The sequence below is a fragment of the Pyrus communis genome, chromosome 1, assembly GCF_041283825.1.
Source record: "Pyrus communis isolate YQ-2024b chromosome 1, ASM4128382v1, whole genome shotgun sequence".
NCBI classification, from domain to species: domain Eukaryota; kingdom Viridiplantae; phylum Streptophyta; class Magnoliopsida; order Rosales; family Rosaceae; genus Pyrus; species Pyrus communis.
The window spans coordinates 15,123,904-15,147,105 of record NC_142565.1 but is presented as its reverse complement, the minus strand read 5'-3'; the positions used below and the strand labels follow the sequence as shown (position 1 = coordinate 15,147,105).

Genomic DNA, 23,202 nt, shown 5'->3' with positions numbered 1-23,202 from the left:
GTCGTACACACTCAGCCTATCACTGTATATTTTTCTATGCAGGTTATCCGAGGAGATGGTGCAAGAGATAACATGGTAATAGAGAGTAAATTATATTTGTATTTTGAGTAACTATGATTTTGTAGTTGACTAACATGTTAAATAAAATCGAATTTTGGTGTTTTAAAATAAATTATATTTCGGCCTTCCATAGTATTTCTCCTTCCCACAATGTTTTAAAATAAATTATATTTTAACTCTGTTTCAATTTACTTACGATTGAATATCAGTATTTTTTACCGATCCTCGAGTTTGGGACGTGACATTGCATCTGGTTTCAGCCACACAACGTCTCTCTCTTTATGGGCCGAATATACGTGGTATGCACAAAGACTAATTTTGGCCCATTATATTTGAGTCTCTATATGTAGAGACCCACATTGGGCTTGTTTTTCAAGATAGATGTGAGAGGAGGGGAGAGGGGAGAAAAAAAGGAAAGGAAGAGAATTCTCATTCATATATAATAGAGTAGTGCTACATCTATATTTATCATTTACTTACTTGTACCATCATTTTAATAAAAGCAAAATCTGTCAGCTCAATGTAAGTACAAATAATGATACAACTGTCGGTAAAAATATCATTTTTGCATATAATGCGAGGAACAAACCACAAGCGATGGGTTGGCATTGGCCTCTGGGTAGCTATAGTCTATACTCCATAGGGTACGGATCATGCAGTTGTAGGAGGTGATTAGGCAGAAAAATCGAAAAGTAAGAATCCATGATATTATTACCAAGGTAACCCTGAAACTGCCACACATCACAATTTGAGTGCGAAGGCATTTTGGTCAGTTCGATGGAGATTGTTACACGAACCGAAAGATCCGAGGGAGAACCGGTGGGAAGAGAGTGATGTATCATATAGTATGGTGATGATGGGCCACGCATCTGACAGAGTGATGTATTATATAGTATGGTTATCCCAACAGATGAGGATAATGACAAATGAATAGTGCAACATGTATCAATGTAATTATTCACATGTGCACATTTCATTTTACTTCTCATACATTCTTTGATAATTTCATTCCGTTGATCTTCTTCAATTCATCTTATTCGAAGGTCGAAATTTAAAAAAATATGTGAAAAGTAAAATAGAATGTGTGTATATCATACCCCTTTTTCAAAGGGTCAAGGACCAACACGACTTTGCAAAGGGTCAAGAACCAACACAACACAACACAATTACTTAGGTGCCTTTGGTTTTTAGGAAACTCGCTTTAGGAGATCATTTACTTCCTCATGGTATAAAACATTAATTACTTATTTTGTGACCAAGCTATTATCATTGACAATTGAAAATGTCCATATAACCCCAAAAGCTGATATATTTCCTTTTTACTTTCTCCTCATCTCCATTTACCACACATGGAAATTATTTCACATCAATTCATTTCCGTACATCTATTCATTTTCATGTACTAAATGTAGCCTAATTAGTAAAAAAAAAAAAAAAAAGATTTTAAAACACTATTTTTCTCCGCTTTCACGTATGATGCAAATTTTTTACCTTTAAATCCAATAAACTAAAGAAGATGTTGGAAATAGAGAAAAAGAATGTGTAGAACTCTTTTCGATCATCCCAAAATAATTGAACAAGGAAAAAAATAAGACTCCGTCACAATTTACAAGATAATTATAAAAGGGTTTTTTAGCCAAAATGGTTTCTGATATTTGCATAACACATCATTTTGGTCCTTGAGATTGAAAATCAATAGAAATGGTCACTGAAATTGTCCACGATCCATTATTGTGGTCATTCCATTAAAAACTCCGTTAAATGTCCTAAAGCTCTTGGCCGGAAGTTTGAGCAATTTTCAAAACTTCGTAACTCAATCGTTTCTTAACCAAATTCGACCCATAACATATCAAAATAAAGATAGGAAAGTGTAGAACAAGATTATACCTATTTGGAAGCCCAATGGTTGCCCGAGATGGCCGGAAAATAGCCTGAAAGGTGACTAGTCTGCTGGAAAACTCGTTGGAAATTGGGTAAATTTTAAACGTTCATAACTTCTTCAATATTCAACAAAATCAAGTGATTCGAAAATAAAAATCATACTTCTCGACGAGCCAAAAAGAATGGTACCTTTCTTAATGGCTAACTCGCCCTATTTTGGTCGTAAAACAGCTCGAAAGTGGCTGTCTTGGTCTTGAGTTAGCTACTTTCGAGCTGTTTTCCGGCCAAACCACGACTAGTTAGCCATCAAGAAAGGTACAATTCTCTTTGTCTCATCGAGAAGTATGATTTTTGTTTTTGAATCACTCGATTTCGTTGAGTATTGAAGAAGTTATGAACGTTTAAAATTTACCCAGTTTCCAGCGGACCAGTCACCTTTCAGACTATTTTCCAGCCATCTCCGGCAACCATTGGGCTTCCAAATAGGTATAATCTTGTTCTACACTTTCCTATCTTCATTTTGAAATATTATGGGTCGAATTTAGTTAAGAAACGATTGAATTACGAAGCTTTGAAAATTACCCAAACTTCCGACCAAGAGCTCCGAGACACTTAACGGAGTTTTTAACGGAATGACCAAATGGATGGTAGACAATTTCAGGGACCATTTCTATTGATTTTCAATCTTATGAACCAAAAAGATGTGTTATGCAAATCTCAAGAACCATTTTGGTTAAAAAACCTTGTACAAATAGGAAAAGAGATAGAGTTACAATTTTATGTACATTGTATAATATTAATATTTTTCTAAGGTGAATTTAATTTCTAAAGAATCCCATGAACCCTCTAAAGCAAATTTACAAAATCACATATCACGAACTAAAAGAAGAAAACTCAGAGTGTACAAATTAAAATCAAACCCATCTCCTTTAATTTCGACATGAAAATTTCCAATTAATTAATTTAACTTAGAATTATATCTAGGGGTTGAAGAAGTTGTCACCACAGTGGCATTTCCAACCCAGAGGCTTGTAATTGGAGTACTTGTTGGTACCTGGATGAGATGGGTCAAAGAACATCATGGACATGGTTCGGGTCATGCCCGGTTCGATCTGCCGGTCGTGGCTGGGCATGGTGGGCACTTGAACCGCCATGCATGGGTGGCACTCGTTGCACTTGTTGTGGCAGCTTGGTGGTTTGGATCCTAGCCTGGTTTTCTCCTCAAATAACATTCCCTGCACAATAATTTGCACAACATTAATTAAATAGTTATTAATTAAGTATGACTTTATTTTGTTTCAATTCAAATTAATATCAAAATAAAAGGTTGTCTGATAACTATTTCGTTTTCAATTTTTTCTTTCGTAACTGAAATGAAATCTAAAAATTTTGTCGGTTTTCAAACAAATGAAAAGTGAAACAGTATTCAAACGGGCCAAAGTTAACTGATGGGTAAATATTTATGCTTACCCGAAGAGAAGGCAGATGAGTAGTAAAACAAGAGGCGGCTGGAATTGAAGAGATAAGAAAATGCAGAAGCATGATGGCTCTGGGGACTTTGAAAAGAAGATAAAGGGAGTAATTATTCATGGTAGTTAAAATAAGTTATGCATATCATGTCACCATGAAGTCATCACCCAGATTAGAACCCTAGCTTCCAGGAATACAATATAATGTTGAGTTCCCACTAGCTAATTTCTGAGAAATTAACTTCCAACACAACAAGCAAATGAGAGAGAGAGGGAGAGAGGGAGGTTTTTGGTTAAATTTGTGATGGGGGTGGATAAAAGGAACGAGCAGGAGGTGAATAAATGGGGGGTGGTGGCGGTGGTGGTGGAGGTCAGTTATGGGGGGTTCTGACCACAATGTGAGAGAGAGAGAGAGAGAGAGAGAGAGAGAGAGAAAGGCGCAGAGGCGAGGCAGAGTAGTGAAAGGAACAATACGAAAAAGGAAAACAAACTTGGGAGAATCAACATTAGAATCAAGGACCCTTTATTTACTGTGGTATCAGGTCTAACTGGTTTTATCTGCAGCTGGGAAGTGAGTAGGAGTGACTTGCAGTAAATACAAACTAGGGTTGTGGGTTAAAAACAAAATGAAAGGAGGCAGTAGTTATACCAGTTACATTGAACATTTAATGAGGTTTGACTGCTGCTAAAACTCAGCTGGGTCATGAGGTTCATAAGAGGAACTCCACCGTTACTTATTGTCTTGAAGATAGACAACTCACTTCACTTTCTTCCCTCCCCCAAAACACTCTGTCCACTCAGGCAATTGGATCCAAGGCGAGTCCTATAGAGAAGTCAGACAATAATCATCTAATCCAGCGCCCTGCTTATGTGACGTAAAGTTGACATCATCCACAATTTAAAATATTAAAAATTATAGAAATTATAAATAAAATAAAATAAATAAATAATAAAAAATAACAAAACTGATTAAAAATAGGTTTCTTTAGATATAGACCCTTAGAATATTTATTTTATAGACAAAAACTCATCTAGTTATAAACTTCCAAATAAAATCCAAATTTGAAAATGACTGCTAAGTAGAAAAGTAATTGACCTATTATTACAAGATAATTACAATTTGTACCACAATATTCGAAATAAATTAATAAATTTAATTACTCACCTTAATTACAATGAATAAATAGTTATTACACATATTATTACCCCTAATATATATATATATATATATATATATACACACACATATATATATATATGTGTGTGTGTGTGTGTGTGTGTGTGTGTGTGGATACAAATTTCCACCTTCTTCTTCTTGGACAAAATTTCACCTACGAAACAATTAACACTTTAGGTCAAGGCCAAGAGCTTCACACGCCCATGATGAATGGGGGTGGGGCTTTGGAGAATTTAGAGAATTTTGCAAGAGTTGAACTTGTGTGACTCACAATTCATTAGCTAATTAATGAATTAATTGAGTAATAAATCAATTAATTAGCCAATTAATATAATTTGAAATAAATAATTTGGGACTTACCTTGTGGGGAGGATTTGATGAGGATGGATGAAATAGGTTTTGAATAATTACCTATTTTGATCACTTTTGACCTTGATTGAATTGTGATTGTCCGCTGCTTGCGCGTAGAAGCTTCGGTATGCCTCGAGGGTAATTTTGTCTTTTTCATCCAAGAATCCACGTGTCTCCTGCGTAATTTTCTTGATTATTTTTTACTCCGCAATATACACACGTTCAAATGTATATAGTACTACCATAAGCTCTCTCTTTCTCTCCCCGTCTCTCTCTCTATGTATATATGTTCACACACACACGTACACACATATGGACAGTACTGGATATATGTTCAAACATATTATACTAATTAATCTACCTATATGTAAATTTATGATGAGCAACTAACATATATTTTGTAGGTAAATTAATGTTGAATCAAATAACATTCTTTTTTGGCACATATTATTATTATAAGATATATGTACAAATAATAGGTAAATTAATTTTGAATCAAATAAAATTTCTTTATTTTGTAAGTAAATTAATTTTGAATCAAATAACATTCTTAATTATGTAGATATTTTATTTTGTATGTATCATATATTGGGCACATTTTATTATTATATGTACAAATAATAGGTAAACTAGTATTGAATAAAAAAAATATTATTTTTTATGTAGGTACATTATTTTGCATGTATTTTGCATTTAGGTTTGCTTTATTATATAGGTAAATTATTTTTCTTTTTTTTAAGCATCTAACATTTTTTTATTTTGAATAGTAGGTGCACTGAATCAAAAAACATTTTTTTTGTTGGTAAATTATTTCGCATGAATTTTTACGATAGCATACATGTTTTTCTTGTTATATGTGTGTGTGTGTGTGAAATAATTTACCTACATTTATTTGTAAAATATAATTTGATTGACTAAACTAAGCATGTATTATTACATATATTAGGCATGTTTTATTGTTATTATATATTAGGCAATAATTTTTTTATTTTTTTTATTTTTGTAAAATCATAAAATCTTCCTTACAATCCGTATAGAATTAATTGTGTATATCAAACATTCAAATAGGGGTATTTTAGGCATAAATTTTTTTTAAATGTGTAAAGTCAAATTTAATTAATGAATGAATGATATTATTCTCATCCCAATGTCTTATCTTTCCACCCACCTTTTAATGAATTTTTTAATTACAAATTTGTCCATTTACAAAAAGACTGATAAGGACATTAATTATTTTGTTTTGCTTAATTTAAAAAAAAAAAAAAAAAAAAAAAAAAAAGGTTGGGCATGGGAGACAATTTGTTTACCTTAAACCCTAACTCATATATTTTCATCTCCTTTCATTCAAAGAAAGTAAAAAAAATAGCAATAGACTTAAAAGATGACTTTTTTATTGAACAGGCCGGTAGAAGATGACGCTTCTAGGGAAGAGGTAGAAGATTATGTATCCATTGAAAAGGTAGAAGAATAATTTATGTGTAGGTCATTTGAATTTGTCCATCGTATTTTTAAATTTGTCGTTGCCGAATTCTTTTGAATTTGAATACCTTTGTCGTTTCCATTTGAATTTGCAGATCTTAGTGGTTTTCATTTACATATTATTTGTTATATTTTTTAAGAGACAATTTTATAATTTCATATGTACGTATATATTAAAGGTTATTTTGGGAATAATAGTATGTGGGAAAATAGCATTTTAATTTTTTAACTTTTTAAGGTGGGTGGGATTATAACGTGGGTGGGAAAATAAGACAATGGGATGGGTCTTGTAGCTCTCTTAATGAATTTGCTGATGTGCAATCTAGTCAATGGGTTTTACTAGAGTAAAAAGCTTATGTCGGGTTTTACGTGGAGAAAATTTATCTTTAGGGGCCAAAGTCATATTTTCAGTTAAAAATATAAAAAATTATAATTTTTTCTATAAATCCTTAACAATGTTCTTTGTCACATCCCCGCCCGGGCCTCCACTGCATCCCGGGCTCGACTCCGCTGTAGCACGATATTGTCCGCTTTGGGCCCCTACCACACCCTCACGGTTTTGTTTCTGGGAACTCACAGGAGAACTTCCCAGTGGGTCACCCATCATGGGAGTGCTCTTGCGCGCTACTCGCTTAACTTCCGAGTTCTCATGGAACCCGAAGCCAGTGAGCTCCCAAAAGGCCTTGTGCTAGGTAGAGATGGGAATTCTAGCAGCAGAGTTCCGTATCGACGAGAATTCGTGGTACTTTTCAGTACAAATGTCTTCTTATGATGGTATAATCATTATCTTACCTTACTGTACTATACCTATGCTCTGTATCACATGTGAAATGGGTTCATACCCGCTCACCGAGCACTCGTGTATTTAGGCACTTTCAAATTTTTATTTATTCACATTTTATAGATTATCACACTTTATGGCTTCGTCACCTTCCAGGTGTTGGCCAGCACAGCTCGATTCGGGGTCTTAGTGGACATTCTGGGTCGGGGTGTGTCATTCTTCCACTTTACACTACATTTTAATATTTTCAAATACTTTCAACCAATATTTCATTATTATCCAAAATTAAAAATAAGTTATTTTTTATTATTTTATAAAAATAAAAAAATACTAATATTTTAATACGAATTGCTTGGGCTATTCAGTTTAGGGGTGGAGATACACTTAAGCAATTACTATTCATTCCAAGCAGTTATTGTTCATTTAAGGGGATTGAGTTGCCTATTACCCAAAAGGGCCTTTCTACATTGGAAGTGCTCTAAAAGAGACACTCATGTATCATGTATCGTGGTTGTTCAAGTGTTATAATATGAGTGAACGATAGAGCTTATATGTCTAGTATGAAAGAATGAATTAGTAATACCACAAAGCAGTCTCCATTTTTTTTAAAATTTTTTATTTTATTACAAATAGTATTATTAATCTAAGTTATACTAAAAGATAAAATGAATTTAAACTCGAAACATATTGAGCTAAAGTTAAATACTCTAATCACCGGGGCAATTCACTGCACTACCTGTTAATAGAAGTTTTTATGTTCACTATGATTATGTCTGCAGAATGACTCATGAATGTGAATTTTAATCAAAACCTTTAATATTTATAAGGTCTTTTAGCCAAAATGGTCACTTTGGTCTCTAAGATTTAAAATTGATAAAAATGATCCGTGAGTTTGTCTACTGTAAATCATTTTGGTCCTTTAGTGAAAAATATCCGTTAAAGAAGATCAAAATGACAAAAATACCCTCAAATTTTGTTAAATTATTTTGGCAACATGATTGAGATTGAAGGGCATCGCAATATTCAGCATATCTCAATAGCACTTTACATGAAGTGTTGGCATTATTTAAAAGTGGTCTCAACATAACTCATAAAGAATTACTGCAACTTATTCAAACTCATAAAAAGTCGAACTAAAAAACTAAACCCTAGCAATAATGAAAAGAACCCACTTATTGACATGACGAGTTGTCTGAGGAGACATAAATTAGCCACATCTAATAGGAGAATGACACATGGACTTTAAGCTCAATATGACAGTTTGGTTTTTCCCTTTGATGTCGTAAGTAGACCATAGGGTACTACAAAGGGCCTAATATCTACATGCCCTATAGGTATTGAGCCTTCGGGTTAGTTACGTATCAAGGAGCCTTCTGGGGCCATGATATGTCTTGCTACCACTATTCTAAAAACCCCCGCCTAGCCACCTAGGCACTAGGCGACTGGCCACTGCCTCGATTAACGCCTAGACGTTTGAAAATTAAGAAAGGGCACCTAACCCTCCCAAACCCGCCTAGGTTGCGACTCACTTAGGTAGAAAATATAGATAACTTTTATTTTGCATTTTTTTTAATAAATTGTAAGAGACTTGTTGAATACTTCAATGAGCACATATTATATGCTTGTTCCCCATGTTTTCATTATGTTCTAATGCTTCATAATATATGTATCATTCTATTTTGTAGTTTATGATGAAATTATATATATTTTAAGTATAAATAGACACTTATTACATGAAATATAATCGATTTAGTTAAATTTGCCTAGTCCGCCTAAGCGCCTACCTAGCCGCCTAGGTGCTAGGCCCCAGCTCGCCATCCGACTAGTTCATAACGTCTTTTAGAACCTTGGGCGCTACTGAGCAATTATCAACTAGAGTCCTCTAGGACCATTCGTAAGGTGCATGTAGAGACTTGTCTACATCACTCTAGCAGAACATAGTGGTTTGCTTAGTATGGCATGCGCCCTCCCCTTCAGCTGCCTACGAGGGTTCACTCCTATAAATAGCCAAGTCTAACAAGGAAATCAATAATCGCCGCTTATTGCTCATAATTTTCTTTGTTATAGTTCCTTTGGAAGACACCATTTTATTTGAGTCAATAAGGCTAACGGTGTTTCTTGTTTAGTAAGTGGAGTTTGACAATTCAACTTTGGACGAAATTTGCATCCACACTGTCTTCGATGTCAACCATGAGGTGGACACCGCCATGAAAATAGAGAATACTGAAATAGCCAAGCACAACTCAAACTTCCATGACAACCAAGTCGTTAACTTGACATAACCCCTCATAACAATTTGCATGCATAGCTAGAGTTAGAAAATCAACCGAAGGTGATATGCTTAAAAGAAAAAAACAGAAATGAAGATGAAAGAGGATGAGGAAATGGGGGTGAATGGGAGAAAGTTATGAATGAGAAATGATAAACGCACACCGATTGCCTCCGTTTACACTTATTTTAATTTACACCAATTGATTTCTTTTGATTTATTCAATTTAATAACTAGATATAGAGAAGGGTATATGAAAAGCTAAAAAGTGTGAAAATCAACTCTCCTTGAAAACTTGCCATGAAAACTTGAACAAGAGGAGAGAAACAGAAGAATGGAGAAAAAGTAGAGGAAGAGAAAGGAGAAGGAAGGTGGAAGTTGCCGCCGAGCCCCAAAGCCATAGCTTCAGATGAAGCCTTAACTTGTGATTCAATAATTCAATCAAAGTTTTAACTTGTGGTCCAATAATTCAGTATGTAGACTTTATTAGACTTGACTATCTTAACTAAAACTCAAAACCTATGTTTAGTAATATGTAGGCCTAATTTAAAGAGTCGTATTACACTTATTATCTAGTTGTACTATTACTTGTACTATTTCTCTAATAGAAGTAGAGTCCACTAATGCATGTGAGTTTTATCTTTTTTAGAAAGATTGTACAGAAGATCGTACAAATAGATAATAAAAATATCATTTTTGTAATTTAAATGAGAATATTTATTACGTTTCCATAAATAATGCTAACCCAATATACTGATCGTTGTTACAAATTCATGAGTTGGTGGAGGACCACCATACAACTCTTCCAATTGACTTTTATGCAGCTTTTGCACTAAATCTTTGTTGTTAGTGTTTGTAACTTACCTATATGTTGTAAATGCTAGTATTCAATATTGTGTCCTTTTTCTCTATACTTTTTCTTCTTTTTTGTCCAACGATAAATTTTATTAAATTAGATGTTATATTAGTTACTGACAGAATTTGAGCCTACGTCATCATGCAAGAACTCAACATCTTTCCACTACTGTGGTAAAATGTCACTTGCTTTTTATCTATACTTTTTCATTGGTTTTATAACAGTTGACTTATTATTTTTAAGTTTTTAATTATTTAATATTTTAATTTATTTTTTTTTTCCAACTGTGAATTCGGTCGGGTAGTCTTTCTCTTCAATATTTTGTATTCCAGTTTAGATAATTCCTTCAATTAGTGTGATTTAGAGTAAAAATATCATTTGTGTTATATTTTAAAATTATTTTATAATTTTTTTCTATAATCGATGTGGCACCATGATATTATTGGAGTGCAACGTGACCATGCAAATATAATTTTAGCGAAAGAATGAGATTGATTTGTTACACTAAATTTCAAAAACGACATTGATCAATTTTAATTTAAGTACCAAGCTAAGGAGTTAATTTCAGAACTCTTGTGATTAAACAGTTATTTAATATTTGATATTAAAAAAAAAGTTTTTATGGCAAACGAATCCATTTTTGTATTTCTATCTCAGACGCTCAATAATTAATTCTAGCCGTAAAAGCTTCTCTGTCTGACTCTGACTCCCAAACCCCTTGATGATTTGATCTTAGTCCTCAGAGGCGAATGAACTTGCGTCCTTGGAGATCCAAGAACTCCGATAACCTTGTAATCTTCTGATTTCGTGTTATTTAATTTTATTTGTTCATTTTATTGGTTCGTTCTCTTCCTTTTTCTTTGTGAATTTCCTATTTCTTTTACTTTCATCCAACCATTTTATACGCACTTGTTGAATAAATTGTATGAATTTTCCTTTAGGGTTTCTTCTTACTTCGCCTTTTCCATGGCATGTTAGGTGTTGAAATCACAATTTCTTTTAGTTTTATGGTGTTGGGTTTGTCTAATTTTGGCATGGATTTGTTAATGCATAAGGAGATTTGGGTTTTGTTAGTTGCTTCAAATTAACCCTTTGTTTTTGTGATTGCAAGAAAGGAATTAAATGGAGGAGGACAGTGAATTTCGGCGATGGGACGAGCTCATACCTGATGCACTTGGGCTAATATTTAGGAATCTAACCCTTCAAGAGACACTCACTGTAATCCCAAGGGTGTGCAAGTCATGGGGAAGAGCAGTGTCTGGACCTTATTGCTGGCAGGAGATAGACATTGCGGAATGGAGCAAATTTCGTCCGCCAGAGACCGTTACGCGAATGCTGCAAATGCTGGTCATAAGAAGCTCAGGTTCACTCCGAAAGCTCTGCGTTGCTGGCCTTCCCAATGACCAGACTTTCTCCTTTATTGCTGATCAGTAAGTAGTACAAACTTACATTATCAATACAGCACTTAGTTTCCATTTTTCGTATCAATTTTAGTATAGTGACTATATTATATAGTTAAATTGCTTGATTGTATATGTTAGAATTCGTCATCACCACTTCTCTCTCTCAGAATTATTTTAAGGGTGCGTTTGGGATGCTTGATTTCAGATTTAGGGATTTAGTTAATGCTTAAAGTATATGGTTTAATTGCTTGATTCTATAAGAAGAATATGGTTTAATTGCTTAAAGTATATGGTTTAGTATATCACAAATACGTTTATGTTTATTTGTATGAGAATAAAAAGAAGAGTACATGGTTTTAAATGATTTATCGTATTAATCTGAATTCATTTTGAACATATCGTCTCGAGTTATTTCAAATAAATGTTATCTACTACGTTTATAGGTTTTTTAAAACTAATATTGCCTTACTTGCAAATACAAATCCGCTCTAAAATCCTTCAATTCCCAAATTCCAAATTAACCCTTTTTATTTACTCCATGATGGGGAACGCAACATTGTCTTTCCATCTGTTTCCCAGTATGTGTAGCTTATGCGTGGGGTTGGTGTGAGTGATATGCCACATAAATAGGCATGTGATGGAGTGAAAAATTATTTGGTAGGGAGTAGTTCTTCACCTCAATGTTTGGATACAACTGAAAAGTCCGCAGTTTAGAAGACGTGCAGCTTCTAAAGGTGGACTGGTGATCAATCTCCTGGTTTTTATATAGGAGCTGATGCACCATTGTGTTTCGTATGAGCAGTGAGTGCTGTGTAAAAGTGAGGTCTAACTTAGTGAGTAACCAACTATTTGAGAAGGCATTCCAAAGTGCTTGAGGTCTGATGTAAAATTGAGGGGTCTCCCATGTCTGTATGCTGGTGTGTCGTAGTGTTAACATCAGGCCTTGCTTGCTTGTATGCATTTGTATTATGTGTTTTTTTAGTAATGATGTTTTAGATGTTTCAATGGATGATTATCCATCTTTTGGATTCAGATTTACTTGCTGACAAATCTAATGTAGAAATTTAATGGAAAATGCCTCAAAAGAATATAAAAACAGAAAAGACATGATGTTGTAGCCATTAGAAAGAATTTGCTTGTCCATTTCAAAGCAAGATGTGACATATTATTCAGTGTTCTATCATGCAAAATCTCTTTTTTGGGAAACTTTGGAATTTGTTTCTACAACTAGCAAGGGAAGGACACTTATCTATGAGTTGATAGCCAATGGAGACCCCGTATGTCCTCTCTTTGTAGAGGAGATCAGTAGAATATTTAAACAATCTCAAGGATGTCCAAGGGAAACCCCCTCCGCCTCTTATTGAAGTAAATAGAGAATTCGGGTTTCGAATTAGGATTGCTAAATCTTAAATTCAAAGTTAAACATGATCTTCAGTTGCTAAATTATGTAAGAAAAATGTTATGATATTGAAACTTCATGCTTTAAGTTTAGAGCTTGTAAAATTCAGTTTACTTTCCGTGATGTTTGGCTTATAACAGCTTGCAATAGACGGCAAGCCAATATTGATAAAATTAAATCTGGGATATTAGCTTCATAAGGTTCTTGGCAGGTTCCAGAGATTGCCTTTAGGGATCAGAAGATTAAACCGAGTTGACTTAATCGTACTTTTCTATCTAGAGGTCAAAATTTAATCATAATCGTGCCGAGATGGATTAGGTAGGTTAGAGCATATATGCTCTGTTTTATAGGATCAAATCAATGATGGTACCCAGTGCTAGACATTTCCTGTTTTGTCGCCATTACTTGTCCCTTTTGATGGAAACTTGAAAGATTGATAGTTATTCTTGGGAGCTGTAGTTCTAACTCATTTTTATGACTAACTTATCTCAGGTGCCAGTATAAACGGTTTGGCTTATGCTTTCATGTTAAGTTATATTATTGGTTGGTTTAAATTGTCAATTTGTTTAATTTATATATTTGTTTGTTCATTTTTTTATTTATTCTTAGCAGTTCTAAACTTAAAGCATGAAGTATTAATTTCATAACATTTCTATAATTTAGCAACTGAAGATTATGGTTAACTTTGAATTTAAGGTTTATCAATCCTATTTTGAAACCCGAATTCTCTATTGCTTCAATAGCAGGCATATGGGGTTTCCATTGGATACCCTCGAGACTGTTTAAATATTTTACTGATCTCCTATTCAAGGAGAGAATTTAAGATGGACCATAACTTAGATTGTTCCAAGATGATATTCGCAATACAAATACAAATGTCATTATAATAATATAGCTGAAGATCACCATGAAAAACACCTTGTATGCTTAAATGGGAACACCTCATAACCACACCTTGCCTCAAGAACTCTTAAAAGGCCTTCTCGCACACTGCACTACACCTCACTTATATATTTTTTACATGCTACAAGCTCATGCATGAAAAAGTGGACCGATAGTTTTTATATAGGTTATTTAGTAGCCAACCTCGAGGTTAATTGTTGAGCAACCTGGCTAATCTACTAAATCAGGAAGTTACGACCATCTAAACTGATCATTGTTAACTTTCCCAGTTGTTTTCTTAATCATGATTTACCTGTTTTTTTTTTTTTTTTTTTTGGAATACTGAGTGTAGCTGGTTGCAATTTCCTTCAACCTTTGCATGATGTCAGTATATCATTTTAATTTCTTACGTTCTTCAGCATAATATTTGGCTAACTATCATATTCTTGTAGTTTAAACCGATAATTTGTTGATGTGTTCATCTTTGTTATATTTTATTTCTTCAGTATATTTTTTAAATGAAAAAATAATAATTCTGTTTGCTAGTGCCAAATCTCTTCGGACACTGCAGCTGCCAAGAAGTGAAATAAGTGATTCCATAGTGGAACAGGTTGCTGCAAGGCTCTCTTCCGTAACTTTCTTGGATGTAAGCTACTGCAAAACTATTGGAGGCCCTGCACTTGAGGCATTTGGGAAGCATTGTAGACATCTCAGAAAGTTGCAGAGATGCATGTACGGATGGGAGGTACTTGACAAGGTTTCTCAAGATGACGAGGCCCTTGCAATAGCGGCCACAATGCCAAAACTCAAGCACCTTGAGATACTCTGTCTGCATGTTAGTACAGAAGCTGTGCGTCAGATACTCTTGAACTGCCCTGAGCTCCAGATATTAGACGTGCGAGGGTGCTATAGTGTGAAACTTGATGAAAAGTTTGTCAAGAAATTCTCGGGGCTGAAGCTGGTGGGACCAGGTTCCGACAATGCGGGCTGGGATGATTGTTCAGATTACTCAGTTTCTTCTGGCTACTTAGCATGGGATGTAATGGATGATGATTTTGACGAAGAGATGTTAGATGAGGCTTGGGAAGACGACCTTAGTATGGAGGATGTAGAAATGAGGTTCTATGATGGTTTTTATCTCGATAATGGTGGGTTCGATTGGCCCCTATCTCCATGAATTTTCTTGATGGAGGTTAGGGGTTTAACCTGGTGTAAGTAATGTTGTTTTTCCTACTAATAATCGGCGTGAAACTTCCATGTGTATGTTTCTGTAACCATGTTGTACTCGGTGTTGTACTATCTTTGTATGTCAATGCATGTGAAATATGTGAAGCTTTGTGGGTTTTGTTTTGTCGAATATATGTGTTCGCATGAATAAATTTGACCACCATGCTTGGTAGCAAACGAAGCCACCTTGTGAGTAGCAAAATTACCTTCCTGCGGAACGAACCCGAACTTAACAAAATCAAAACGCACGGCTAAAGAATCAATATCAAACAGCACTCCTAGTAGTGCATCCCGGTCCATTTGTCTATTAATCATACGAATCAACGATTGGGAGTCGGACTCCACCTCCAGCTCCACTTCTACCTCTGTGCGGCCGCAATTTCTGCAAAACAGCAGTGCTGGCCTCACGGCGGCAGCCTCAGCAACAATGGCAGAGCCAAAAACCAATTTTCCCACACCCCCAGCTCGCTTTAAGATCCCAGCAAAGTCTCCTAACACCCACCCAAATCCACCAACCATAGTCTTTGAGTTCCAAGCACCAATCTGCTCATTATATTTGGATATATTACTTTCTTTTCTTGTTTTTGTTCCAAATGAAGCACCAAGACATGGAGAAAGGGAAGATCAAGTCTCAATTGATCTACACATTTAAGCTAAAAAGTCTCAACTACTTCCGAATTATTCAAACGCTAAACGGTGCCAACAATTTCCATACAAGATAGAAGTGGCATCACCGCCGTTTAAGAGAATCTTCCTTGCAATCGATTGTATTGTATGACCACGTTATTACCACGTGATGAAAGAGAGAGACACAAGGTGACATACCAATTTAACCTTTCCAGGCGATTATCTTTCTAATTTAACAACCTAGAAAAATGGAAAACCTCAGATTAGGTACTAAAGATTGCAGCAGATCCGAGTTCCAACGGTAAGCCAGTTTTACATCAAGTACTCTTTTTTGTTCAAATATCTACAAAGCAGAAAACCAGTTGAGCAAATGTAGTTTCAGTGGAAGGAAACTGAAAAAACAACGAAACAAAGAAGCAAAATTTGCATAACAAAACAGAGGAAAACCTGTAATGCTGACACTGAACCAAAATCCAGACTGGTTTTACAATTTCTTATCTCTGATCTAACATATTGGATCGATAAAATTCCTCGTCTAGTATTAGAGGTGGTATACTCCATGCTCCAAGTGGATGTGCAGACGCACTCCCTCCTGAGAATTTCAAATTTCACAACGATCAATGAAACCTGACAGAAAACAAATGAGGATGCAGTTTCACATGCGGTAAAATTAGGCGGCAGAAAAGCTACCCTCTTTAGTTGCTTCTACACATCTTCTCTGGTAATTCAAGGACAGCTGTGGATCGAGCCTTTTCAGTAAATTGTTGTACTGATCTTCAGCCTCAGCTATATATTTTGCCTGAAGCAGTAAATAATGGTAGGTGTTTGTGAGAGGAAAAAATAAAGACTGCTGTCAAATTTATTTCGAATTTGACAAAACTCCAATTTAAGTAGAAGCTTAACATCATGACAGGAAGATATTAAAGCTAAACGATATAGCAACAACATTGTGCCAAGAACCAACCATATAAAACCTTTCTATCATTCTCTCAGTCTACCGGAATTAAAGCTTATACATCTAAGGCTGCTGCTGTATGTGTAAGAATACCGAAGATCGATTAAAAAACAAGAAGGCTTACTAATAAATGTTAGCCTTGATAAAAGCCATTGGATTTGTAGTTCTCCGTTGATATCTCTAAGGATCTGACCCATATCAACTTGACTTGGTTCTGATTTCTCTGGATTTTTTTAACAATACCGAGTCGGGGTCTTTCCTGACTGTACAGAATAGGGTAAGACCCTTCATTTGTTTTTTGTGCTCCTTTGGACCTCTTCTTAGATAGATAATTGCAAGGTTACCTAGGTTCCTCTTCTTGTACTCAAAGGGAATCGGCCAAAACGAAGGTCGATAGGTGCCCATGCATAGCTCAGCGCCTAAGAAAAGTTGCAATCATTGACCGAGTTGATTGAACTGAATCCTTTTTTAATTGTATAATTTTACTGAGATCAGAGCTACAGATGCATTATGAGAAACCAAGAGCCTCAGCTCAGGTGGTCTGAAGCTGTGGTATTGCTCGGTACGGTTGTTCAATCTCCAATCCACAACCCCCCCCCCCCCCCCCCCCCCCCCCCCAAAAAAAAAGAAAAATCCCCCAGCACGCACACAAACCAAGAAGAGAAAAAGAAAGAAATCGTTTCATTTACTAAATAAAGAAAACAGTGCGAAAATGAAACGCTTGCCAAACTCACCAGCACAGTTGGTGCAGAAGCTCCATACATTTTGACAAACATGCGCAAAATATTGAAACTATTTTCTATTACATCCTCCTGCATGAGGAACCAATAAGGACAAATAAAAATGTGAGGGGATTACTGTAACCGGAAAAATAAATGGGGCAGGATACTTAACAGTTATAAACTCTGCAAATTAAAGAGCTCACCTCATAGTCAAACCTGCAAAATCATCCTGTCAACTCAATGGCAAATGATACTGATGATGTGCTTGCAGCAAAAAATTTATCAGTAATAATAACATTAGTTGTCCGCTAATAACAGATAAAAGGTAGATGTCAAGTAGCAGAGAACTTAGTATTCCTCGAGAGATAGGACATAGAAACACACGTAGGAATATGTTCATGCATAAGTTTCAAGAAGCTTCACAGGTATTTAGCAAATGCAACGTAACAAAGATACAGTCTAGGACAAGAAAATATTCCACCTACATGGAGTTACAAATGGAAAGGAACTCAAACATCAATCATGCTATAAGGGGAAATAATGACCACTTAGACCTAGAAGATGTATTAGGACAGTTGACTGAAAAATAAAACAAAAGCATGAAGGGTACTCACAGATCATCAGCTACCTCAACTAGGAATTCTGAGATTGATAAAAATTCCATATGCAGCTCATCAACCTTAATTACAGATTCAAAGGAGGACACAGTTAACCAAATGAAATATGCGTGTTAAACATAGGTGAGGCCAAAAGAATAAGCTAAACCAAACATACAAAAAAACAGCAATTAAAGGTTTGGGACCACTTTGGCACGAGAAGTGATGTGTTTGTGTGTGTGTGGCGGTGGCCGTGGTGGGGGTATTTTTACTACCTTGTATTTGATTTTATTATTGATAGATTTGATAAATCTTTGAGAAGCTAAACTGTTGAAAATGAAACACTGAAAATTTATTCCTTCTTTTCCATTTTGTTCTTTTTACAAACAGAGGCTTAAGAACATCTAATTGAATTGACAAAACATTGTAAAGATAACATGAATTCGTCTGTTTATCAAAAGACAAACCAAGTCCTATGATCCTACGCCTCAATACGGGGAAAAACATCCATGCCACAATTTTGTTCAATTTAAGAATGACATACAGTGAAAATATTTATTTATGAACAATTTAAATGTCATCAACGAAATTGACATGGACACACAGATACATAAATATGCATACGCTACATGTAAACACAGATATACAAAGAAAAGCAATCTAAAATCAGCATAAGGTTATTCACTATGAAAATGGATACAAAGCTACTATACCTCTTCACCCCTCAACCGGTACAGTAAAAGATTCAGCACACGGTAATCAAAGGATTTCAGATGAATTGCCTTTACGACATCTTCAACAACTATCTGCATTCCAATTTTTATCATCAGCTTAAAAATGAAACCTTGAACATGCCTATGCTTCACTGCTATATAATTCCTATAAATTGAATAAACCTACAATGAGTTTCTACAAGTACAAAATTTAAAACCAGTAAACCCTCAATACCTCAAATTAAAAGTGAAAATTAAACAAGAGAAGTACAAATCTGTAGTTATATCAACTTAGTGACTTTTGCAGTGGCAACAAGATGCAGGAGGTTGGTACTTGAAACAATTGGGTCTTTGTACAGGACAATCCAAGGTTTGGATGTGTCAAGTCAGCTACTTATTAAGCCAACAAACTAAAATAATATAAGTTATATTTAACTTCACAAAACTACTGAATCAGACACTGTTGAGATAAGTGGCTGAGAATGGAAAAGTTTTGCCCTATTAATTTAGAGTTAGAAAAACATAGATATTTTTAAAATTACGTGGTGCTGCATTGCCTTGCTTGTCAATGCAAATTAAACGACTATATTTTCTCAAAGCAGGTATGTTCATAGGCACAATGGGGTGACTCGAATGTACCCCGAGCAATCAAATCTTTTCTCATCTCCCTTGGTTCTCTCTTTCAGTTTCTTCATATTGCTATATGTTACTTTTGAAACCAAGGAGACCTGTTATACATCATTTTAGAGTAAAAGTCCTATTCTATGTTACTTTGAAATGAGTTACCAGCTAAAATTATCGACCCTAGATTAGTGGTTCAACAACCTTTTGCACCGTCATAACATTACATAACCTACATGTAACGAATGCAACAGAAAAACAGTTTTGTGTTTTTTTACGAGAAATTTCTGCACCAAGTTCTGATAAGCATTTCTAAAAACATGTTGAAAAAAATAAAAAATAAAAAATTAATAACATGGGATAATATCCGTACCTCCATTTTATTCATCAGTGCATAACAAAGCTTTCTTTCCAGCGCCCAATACTCTTCTCCAGATTTAAACTCATCTTGCATCCTGATTCCATTAAACGGAAGTGCAATAAACAAGATAAGTTCAGAGTTCTTTAATCTTCCCCCAAGAAAAGAATAAAATCAGAAAGCACAATGCAGTACCTCTTTGTCAAAAGGCCATGACGTTCAAGTACACATGACAGTGGTCTGAATGGCGCACCTTTAAATGAACTTGCACACCGAGCAATTAGCCACTGACCTTCCTGCATCCCAAAAGACATTTGGTCAAGTAAAAGTTACTTAGTTAAAATAATTTTGTGATTACTTCTCCCAAGTTCTTAGCGGTTAGCACTACCACCTCAGTTCCTCTTTCTGAAATGGTCATTTCACTGCTTGCTGCATGAAGTGTCTTCTCATTCAAAGCATCAAGCTGTAATAATGAAACCATGATGGTAAGAGAAAGCAACAAAAGGGAAGGAATATAGAAACTCAAGAACCAGAGATCAAGTGGTGACAACTCTATTCATCATACCATTGCACTACGAATAAATCAAGGTTGAAATTTCTTAAAAAATAAAAAATAAAAACAATCACTATTTTCAAAGTAGTCCTTTTTTTCAAAATGTTACGAACAAGAAGAACGTCCGACAAGTTCAATAACATTACCATTCTGGAAGCTGCTTTGATTCATCACTTCCCCTTTTGGGAAAAAACAAGAACAGAACAAAGAGAACCTTTTGCTTGTAAAGAAAAAGGGAAAAAAATAACACGGAATTTCATTGCACAACTGTGATTACTACCTGATAAATGTAACCTTCTGTGAATGAAAGCATAGGTAGATATTGGAATATTGACTGTGGTTTGTTTATATCCATTCCATGGAACATAAAATAAGATCTGCACTGAAAAAAAATGAGTTTAAGATTACAACACCACCTGACCGAATTATTTTATAGTTGACAATTGACACACATTGATGGTGAATTTTTGCCAGAAGGCATACAATTGTATGTAGGGGGAACGATAACTGGTAGCATACAACTATACTGCTGCAAAATCTGACTATATGCATAATGTTCAATTATGGGTTAAGTGATATATCAGAAACTTATGAAGGGAGCACACGAAATTATTGCATCCCTAGAAAATTGCATCAATCGACTAATTACCACAGAACGTCGTACTAAAACTCCTACTTTAAGAAACATTTAATTTTCTTATAAAAAAAAGGTGGTAAATGAGGTTTTGATCTAAGTTTCTAGATGACTTTACCTTCAAAAACTGAGATAAAATATAAGATATGCATATAATACTATCAGATATACATATAATCTGCATTTTCCATGGGCAACCAAATTGCCCAGTAAAAATTTGATTCGGAAAGTAAAAGTTGAAGATTGGTAAGCTTTACATGTTAGCTTTACTACTAAGAAATCTGCAATTAGTCATTCCTTCATCCTACAACTCAGTGCTCACTAATTAATACTCATTGCATAAAATATTGCCTAATCCAACACATACATATATAAATACATATAATATATATATATATATGATGTAGGATCTATCTTCAACAACAAAGCCTGCTTACAAAATCTTCAAGGGTAGAATTTGCTCGTTGCATTGCATCCAGTCCAACCATAGCCATCTCTTCAAAATCAGTGTGCAATGAACTAGACTCCAGCTTATGGCCACAGTCAAGCTGCAAAGCATTTTCACAATTTTCTCCATGGCCTGCAAAAATGCAAAAACATAGATCATACTATATTGTTGTCGTTGTTTTTTTTTTTTTTTTTTTTTTTGCCAAAGCTATTGCAATACGTGAAGGAACTTGTATATACTTATATAAAGGACTTCTATACCTAAAGTAAAAGAGGCGATGTCCCAAACAAAATTAGGCAAATCAGCTCATAGAGAATGAGCATCAAGAAGAAGACCGAAAGGTCATACGACAACGTAACTTAGGTGGAACCAAAATCAAGAATACAAAGATCACATATTCACACTTACGACTGCACTCACAATGCGAATGCTCAAAACCCCATAAAAATGCAACACTGGGAGAATGGTAATTCTCTCCACGCGTTCCTTTCCCAATTACACCTTTCAGAAGCATAAATGTACAAAAAGTATAAACCCTATCTTGGCAAAACCAAACCAGCACGAAATAATGTTGAGCACGCGCACCTAATGAACCCATTAACCTGCTCCAATAATCAGACTATCTTTTAAAATATCGGATCCTATTAACGCAACGGAAATCAATTAAGTGTCGAATGCACAAAGTACGGGGGTGTCTACCTTTGCTGGTAATGCATTTGGATGCTTCCTCAAGAAATGCAGCAGAAATCTGTGAAACAAGTAAAATAAGCACACCCTATTTCTGATGATATCCAAAAGTTAAACAAAATCAGATAATCATAATACAGTGCTTACCTTTGGCGTATATTCTGAAACCAAACTGCACTTTTTCCCCAAATCAAGCTCTCCACATGGTTGTACCTTTTGCCATACCATTTCCAAAAATAAAATAAAATTAATCACAAAATTAATAAAATTTAGTTCCTACGTAAAATTAAGAAAGCAATTATATTAAAAACTAAAGGTGAATAATTGAATTTAAAACTTGAAAATTAAAAATGTTGGAAGGAACAAAAGTTGGAAGAATACCAGGAAGAGGATGAGCTTGGCGAGAAAGGAACTCGAGTCGTCATGCGACGACGTCGTTACAAGGCCTCGAGATTGTAAAAACGTCAGCATTCTCTGGACATCTTCCAGTTTCCTCAATTCCTCCATCTCTTTCGCACTCAAAGTCTCTCTGGAAGTAGCGGACTAGTATTCTCTGTACTTGCAGGGCTTCGTGAACTGCTACCCGCGCTAGAAGAAGGCTGCTCATACGGCGTCGTAAAGAACTTGCAATGAACAATACAAATAAGAAGAGCTCAAAAATTAGGGGGTGGGTCCCCTCTCTTTAATAATAATACATTTTACTTTAGTTTGATTGATTAAAAGAAATGAATCGTGTATTTATTTACTATAATTTAATACTAAATGCCCTTAGTTTTATTGATTCTTTTTTTGTTTGCAAAAATGTCTTTGCATAGTAATTTATAATATGACTGGTTACTGGTTTCGTTTATAAGCACGAAATTCTATGACTCATCCACAGAGTTTTGAGTATGAATTCATATTGATCCTTGAGTAATCTAGTATTATCCATAAAAGAAAAAAAATGAGGAATGTATGATAACTTTGTAGTGCTAAAAGCTATTTCTATATTGTAGTACTAATAACTATTCTCGCGTAAGCATATTCATATTACTCTTTTTATGTCTATAAATTT

The 23,202-nt window shown here is 34.9% G+C and overlaps 3 protein-coding genes across 8 annotated transcripts; 1 reads left to right on the top strand and 2 right to left on the bottom strand.

The window, feature by feature from the left end:
* Positions 1–2,743: 2,743 nt before the first annotated feature.
* LOC148699232 (EPIDERMAL PATTERNING FACTOR-like protein) lies at positions 2,744–4,053 on the bottom strand. The gene is made up of 2 exons (XM_088698889.1): positions 3,412–4,053; positions 2,744–3,176 (listed from the first exon to the last, which is right to left on the bottom strand). Exons 1-2 carry the CDS (start codon positions 3,529–3,531, stop codon positions 2,922–2,924), a joined length of 375 nt encoding a protein of 124 aa, XP_088555015.1. The 5' UTR covers positions 3,532–4,053; the 3' UTR covers positions 2,744–2,921.
* Positions 4,054–10,944: 6,891 nt separating this feature from the next.
* On the top strand, positions 10,945–15,364 carry LOC137721235 (F-box protein FBW2). Of its 2 annotated transcripts, none has more exons than XM_088698885.1 (3): positions 10,945–11,114; positions 11,439–11,753; positions 14,554–15,364. In XM_088698885.1, the coding sequence occupies exons 2-3, from the start codon at positions 11,446–11,448 to the stop codon at positions 15,182–15,184; spliced, it is 939 nt and encodes a 312-aa protein (XP_088555011.1). In that variant the 5' UTR covers positions 10,945–11,114; positions 11,439–11,445; the 3' UTR covers positions 15,185–15,364. The 2 variants fall into 2 exon arrangements, with proteins under 2 accessions (XP_088555011.1, XP_068316436.2); XM_068460335.2 differs by having other exon boundaries at positions 10,956–11,114; positions 11,435–11,753.
* A 790-nt stretch (positions 15,365–16,154) lies between these two features.
* On the bottom strand, positions 16,155–22,803 carry LOC137720725 (ATP synthase subunit B). Of its 5 annotated transcripts, none has more exons than XM_068459835.2 (14): positions 22,530–22,803; positions 22,296–22,361; positions 22,161–22,209; positions 21,451–21,593; positions 20,660–20,756; positions 20,218–20,289; positions 20,022–20,122; positions 19,842–19,923; positions 18,848–18,940; positions 18,153–18,217; positions 17,742–17,754; positions 17,551–17,628; positions 16,552–16,660; positions 16,155–16,453 (listed from the first exon to the last, which is right to left on the bottom strand). In XM_068459835.2, the coding sequence occupies exons 1-14, from the start codon at positions 22,571–22,573 to the stop codon at positions 16,356–16,358; spliced, it is 1,110 nt and encodes a 369-aa protein (XP_068315936.2). In that variant the 5' UTR covers positions 22,574–22,803; the 3' UTR covers positions 16,155–16,355. The 5 variants fall into 5 exon arrangements, with proteins under 5 accessions (XP_068315936.2, XP_088555000.1, XP_068315935.2 ...); XM_088698874.1 differs by having other exon boundaries at positions 20,215–20,289; positions 20,660–20,761; positions 22,530–22,773; XM_068459834.2 differs by having other exon boundaries at positions 20,660–20,761; positions 22,530–22,773.
* Positions 22,804–23,202: the final 399 nt, after the last annotated feature.

Bases quoted from the DNA above. Each gene is read 5' to 3' on its own strand.
- LOC137720725 (XM_088698874.1), bottom strand. From the start codon at position 22,655: ATGGAGGAATTGAGGAAACTGGAAGATGTCCAGAGAATGCTGACGTTT. The intron at 22,210-22,295 runs GTAAGCACTGTA...CTTGTTTCACAG, and splicing joins TTTCAGAATATACGCCAAAG to ATTTCTGCTGCATTTCTTGA. The intron at 20,123-20,214 runs GTAGTGCTAACC...TTTGGGATGCAG, and splicing joins CAGAAAGAGGAACTGAGGTG to GAAGGTCAGTGGCTAATTGC.
- LOC148699232 (XM_088698889.1), bottom strand. From the start codon at position 3,531: ATGAATAATTACTCCCTTTATCTTCTTTTCAAAGTCCCCAGAGCCATC. The intron at 3,177-3,411 runs GTAAGCATAAAT...ATTATTGTGCAG, and splicing joins CTCATCTGCCTTCTCTTCGG to GGAATGTTATTTGAGGAGAA.
- LOC137721235 (XM_088698885.1), top strand. From the start codon at position 11,446: ATGGAGGAGGACAGTGAATTTCGGCGATGGGACGAGCTCATACCTGAT. The intron at 11,754-14,553 runs GTAAGTAGTACA...TCTGTTTGCTAG, and splicing joins TTCTCCTTTATTGCTGATCA to TGCCAAATCTCTTCGGACAC.